At 41.3% G+C, this 5,610-nt stretch overlaps 1 protein-coding gene across 1 annotated transcript; it reads left to right on the top strand.

The window, feature by feature from the left end:
• Positions 1-61: 61 nt before the first annotated feature.
• CMPK2 (cytidine monophosphate (UMP-CMP) kinase 2, mitochondrial) lies at positions 62-4,681 on the top strand (the record flags this gene model as incomplete). Its single annotated transcript, XM_009865427.1, has 4 exons — positions 62-176; positions 1,203-1,404; positions 2,577-2,810; positions 4,561-4,681. Coding segments are annotated over 4 exons (672 nt in total), but the record flags the coding sequence as incomplete, so codon positions are not given.
• Between the last annotated feature and the right edge of the window lie 929 nt (positions 4,682-5,610).

Genomic DNA, 5,610 nt, shown 5'->3' with positions numbered 1-5,610 from the left:
GGGTGAGCAGGGAAGGAGGGTGCGCGGCCGGCGTGAAGGGGGTCACATCTCTCCCTTGCAGTGCGCAGCGCGGATCCCGGAGGCCGGAGCGGTGCTGGACCTGCTAGAGAAATGTCCTGAGCAGCAGAAGAAAGGAGGATTTCCCGTCGTGGTTTTTGAGGGGCTGGATGCCACAGGTAAGAGGTGAAGGGCTGTGGATGAGAAATTGGTGGAAAGAGCAACTTCTATGGCTTTCACCCAGGCTTAAAAATGAAAAAAAAAATAAATCTTGGAAGCCTGTGACAGATTTGAAAGAATTAAATTATAAATACCCCCCGTGTCATGGATCTGTTGGAACAGGTCCGGAGGAGGGGCACAAAGATAATCAGGGGATTGGAACTCTACTGCGAAGACAGGCTGAGAGAGTTGGGGCTGTTCAGCCTGGAGGAGGGAAGGCTCCAGGGAGACCTCAGGTACTGGCCCCCCAGTACCTGAAGGGGGCCTAGAGGAAAGCTGGGGTGGAACTGTTTGCAAGGAACTGTAGCGATAGGACAATGGCAATGGTTTTAAACTGGAGCAGAGCAGATTTAGGTTGGACGTTAGGAAGAGGTGCTTTACTCTGAGGGTGGTGAGACACTGGAACAGGTTGCCCAGGGAAGTGGTGGCTGGCCTCTCCCCGGCAGCGGTCAAGGCCAGGCTGGATGGGGCTTTGAGCAACCTGCTCTAGTGGGAGATGCCCCTGCCCATGGCAGGGGGTTGAAGCTAGGTGATCTTTAAGGTCATTTCCAGCTCAAACTATTCTATGATTCTCTTACTTGTAAAAGATATAACAGCATATGCTAATTTTCATTCAGTGGATGAATTCCTTATGTGTGTAAATGAAATAATACGGAGACTGGAGTGCTGGAAATTAAATTTCTTGTGCAGGTGATGAAACATGATTTTTTCAGACAGTTTACATCCACATGAATTATGACCCAGAAAAACACTGTGAATGGATATACAGAGATATTGACATGCATTTAAGGGAGTGAAGACCGAAAGCTGAGAAGAAGGAGGGGTGGAGGACCCCAAGAGTGGTACAAAACCTTGTCAGAAGATACTCAGTCAGCTGTCAGAACATGTGCTCGAAGTGAACAGATAGGAGAATTTTCCAATTTTTAAAACCTGGTTGTATCTGACATTTTATGTAACAAGTGTTTCCTTCTGTAAATGAAATGCAGGGAAAACCACTGTAACCCAGTCTGTTAAGGAGACCCTGAACGGTGTTCTGCTAAGGTCCCCACCAGCTTGCATCAGCCAGTGGAGGACGGTATTTGATAATGAGCCAACACCTATCAAAAGAGCGTTTTATGCTGCGGGCAACTACATTCTTGCTTCAGAAATTGCAAAAGCATCCACTCAGGCACCTGTGATCATAGACAGGTTTGTATATTTAAGAAGCCCTCCTGTATCAGTGCAATCATAATAGTTGCTGAGTTTTGCAAGCAGAAGTTGTCAATGATAGTCTCTGGGTGTCTTCTTTTTTCTTTTGTTTTTTCTTGGTGGTTTTATTTTTTGTAAGTGCTACTTTGCAGGTAGGCAGATAAATATTAAATCTTCTAAAGAGTAATACTTAGGATAACAGTAAGATGTGAGACTTCCATCAGCGTAATACTCGTAGCTGGACCTAGGACACCTGAAAGGTGTTACAGCTTCAGTTGGAAATAGTGGAGGCATGGACTGTGCAGCCTGAACAAAACCAGGGCTCTGTAACAAACCTGAGGAGAATGAGGGCTGCTGATCACGGCTATCTATAAGATGCAACTGAAATATGGGTGGATTAGAATGGCTCAGTTTTAGCCAGACTTACTCTCTGAGGATGAAAAGCCAGAAATATACTTTCCTTTTTTTTTAGTTTTTGTTTATGCAACTTCTTGTTTTCACTAACTCTATAGACAGCTTTTGGTACTATCCTTAATAAAGAAAGTCTAGGTGTGCTTTGAAACCCCTGACTTGTTTCAGAAGATGTACTGTAACCTCCTCCCAAAACATACTTATATGTAAATTGTTTGCATGTATGTGAGTGCTGTTTTAAAAAAGCCTCAAAACCACTAAAACGTGTAAACCACAGGGACTCATAGAGTTGAGAATGTTAAATACAAGTGAAATACAGTACCATTAATAAAGTCTGTTTTCATTCACACGTAGTTCAACATTGCATCTTCTCTAGCAAATCTGTTGCATGATGTAGGGTGGGAACCACAAAAAAAGGACACAGAGTACTGGAATTTGGCATATAATATAACTCTTCTGTAGACCTCTCTCATTGTATAAGAAGACTTTCTTTCAATGGAGTATCTGGGACACTCTTTGCATAATGTGTATCTTCTGCTGTATGTTTTAATTAATAATTCACAATAATTCTGAATATTATATTGAGTATTATCACTCTGTTAAGAAATAATGGATGACACAGAACTTTTTTTTTTTATATATTTCCTTTCAAAATCAGTGTCACCTACCTCGTCTTTATTGCATGCATCTTTATAGTGACACTTCTCACCTATATTACTGCAGAATTTGTGCCCTCTCTCCATTCTGTATTTTCCTGACAGATACTGGCACAGCACAGCAGCCTACACAATTGCCACTGAAATAAATGGAAAAGTTCAGGATCTTCCACCAGCTCATGATGAGGTGTACCAGTGGCCTGAGGATCTGCTTAAACCCGATCTCGTTCTTCTCCTTACTGTTGACCCTGAGGAACGAATCCGGAGACTTCAGCATCGGGGTCTGGAGAAAACAAAGGAGGAAGCTGAGCTGGAAGCTAACAGCTTGTTTCGCCAAAGGTACACTTTAATGAGTAATAAGAGGATGGAGGCAATCTTGCCTCCTGTAGAATCAGTAGCAAATGTCCCGCTCGCATTACTGGAACAAGGATTTCCTATGTCTAAACTTTTGGTTTGGGGTTTTTTTGGAAAGGATTCATGGCTGACGAGGGTAAATTCTGACACTTCTGACTGAAAGTCTTTGAAAGCTGCAGGTGAAGTATTTCATTCTTTTGCAAAGGAGCTTTGAGTTAAAGTACTTGTATTTTGCTATTTGCTGCTTTTATTGTAGCACCTCTCTGAGGTAATGAAGAAGCGATACCTAAACATTCCAGAACTGAGAGACAAGAAGTTGAAATACACAGCTTCCGCAGAGGAATCTGGAACTGAATACCAGATTAAGAGAATAAAATCTCTTGTAGATCTCTTGAGTTATGCTAAGTGTCTCAGGTCTGAATACAGTGTACACATTTAAATGAACCTTTGAAGTGATTCACCTCATCACCCGCTTGGAGCTCACTGATCGCGTCATAAGTGTCTAGAGCCATTTGATATGATCTGAGACATCTGCACGAGGCTGGCAGATACGATGCAGAATTTGCAGACACTTTCTGGATCAGCAGCTGGAAGCTAAATGAGGTAGTCCAGAGCATCTCAAGCAGTACTAGATACATTTGCTTAAGCAACGGAATTCCACCCCAGGTATCTTACTTCAGGCTGTGCTGAATTGCTGTCTAGACTCTGCTAAATGTATTAAGTAGATCATCATTGTCTGCAGTGGAAACTTAAATACCTAAGTACTTTTGTTGATACTTCAGTATGGACATCTGAATGTCCCTGTCTGTATCTATAAATTGCAAAGCTGGAAACTTCCTCTAGAGTTTTGACATATCTGGTGATGATATACCTTAAAAATACCCATTACTGAATTCTGACAGAAACTCTGTGCGGACATATGGTTCATGCAGTGGGACCTGCAGAGGGATGGGTGAGCTAGGGAACATGCTGCCATTTAAGGATCTGCCATGTCTTAATTCTGTTACTTCTTATTCCTATCAGAAAGCCTTTGGTTATTTCTACCTTTTAATTATGTCTGCCTATGTGTGAGAACATCCAGAATCTTGCTTGATTTGTCCTATGACATGCTGCCTGAATTCTTGGCATTATTAATTGTGGGAGCATAGAAAATGATATTCATATCCTCACAGGCTACATGTGGGAGAGTTCTGTATTATGAGAAGGCTTATAGTTTATATGATGAGGTTTTCATCTTGTATTTCATCCTGATATTCATCCAGTTAGTGGAGTTGGTCAGAGGAAAGGGTTGAATGATGTGTCGACTCTGTAATCTAGTGACTCAAAGCTGAGATCACTCAGTGAGCACACCTACACAATGCCATGTCACATCGTTCAGGGACACCTTAGTGGGCTTTGAATAAATTAATTCAGGTGTTAGAAGCAGGCTGTCCACTGCACTGCTGTACCAGACTGTATCCAGTGCTAAGCTGTAAAGAAAGAAATGCTTTAATGCCATGCCATGTGAATATGGGTAGAGCTCTGGGAATCAGTGTCAAGGCGACTATGTGCTTTGAGGTGCATGTTGTAATTGTTTCTAATGCTCTTTGCCATAGATTCATTCTTAGCTACATAATTAGATTTTTTTTCCCCAGTGTCTCTGCAGTATGAACACTTTCTTCCAAGACTGATGACTAATGCCATTTCATATCCCTGCAATTTGAATTTTTGTTTCTCCTATTTTGTTTTTACATAGAGTTGAAGAATCATACAGAAGGATGATGAATCCTGCATGTCAAGAGGTTGATGCCAGCCCCTCCAAGGAAGAGGTTCTCAAGACAGTGTTACAGCTAATTAAGAAACATTGTGCTTTGTGAAAGCTGTGTAATAGCACTTAAAAGATACAGTTTATTGCCTTTCTGGTTTTGGTACTTGAAAATGCACTGTGATGTGTTTTGTCCCACAGAAAAATCTCTTTCTAGTGTCGACAGTAACCTGTGCAGGTTATCTGTTTCACCATTGCCTACTGTACTTTTCTGTATAAGGCAAAATACTGTTCATGTTACTCAGCGTTCCTAGTAAAGCCACAAACATACTACAGTTATATATGAAGTACCTCAGACTGTTCTCTGACACTGTGACATTTCGTGTCACATCTTTATCACCAGGAGAACTAGCTCTTGCATCCGTTGTGTACCAGAATTCACTGGACTGCAGCAGGAGCATTAAGTGCCCAAGAAGTGGCTGAAATCCAGTGGTCCAGTGTTGTTTACTAGAATAGAGGAGGAGCAGCTTCTGCTGTGATGGGCATCCTGGAAAAAATGTGTCATGAGGACCGGTGAGCATTTAGGTCTCTAAGTACTGAAGTCCAAGCCCATCAACATCTGCAGCTGAAATATCAATTCATTTCAGAGGGAAACAGGAGAATGCTGTCATATCAGAAATGGAGACCTGAGTAGAAGGTGAAATTAAACACATTTTATAAATGATTGCTGAAATATTTTCCTACAAAATTTCTCTCTCCACTTAATATTCTTTCGAGAGAATGTGAAATGGAAAACCTCAGAGAATCTGAGCAGTGGTAATAATTGTACCTTTTCACTTCACCTGTTCTTTTCTTGTGTGGGTTTTTGCACATAATGGATGTGAAAGCAGGCTTATTTTTACATATGTTAGTTTCACTGTTGTTACCATTAAATGTAAAATTAAACATATGGATAAGCCTTTGTGGGGTCAGAAATGAAGTGCAGATGCAAAAAGAACATAACTAAAATGTAAATTTGATTTAAACCCACTGGTTTTTACT

The sequence above is a fragment of the Apaloderma vittatum genome, unplaced genomic scaffold, assembly GCF_000703405.1.
Source record: "Apaloderma vittatum isolate BGI_N311 unplaced genomic scaffold, ASM70340v1 scaffold19932, whole genome shotgun sequence".
Lineage (NCBI taxonomy): Eukaryota > Metazoa > Chordata > Aves > Trogoniformes > Trogonidae > Apaloderma > Apaloderma vittatum.
This window is presented reverse-complemented; position numbering and strand designations above follow the sequence as displayed.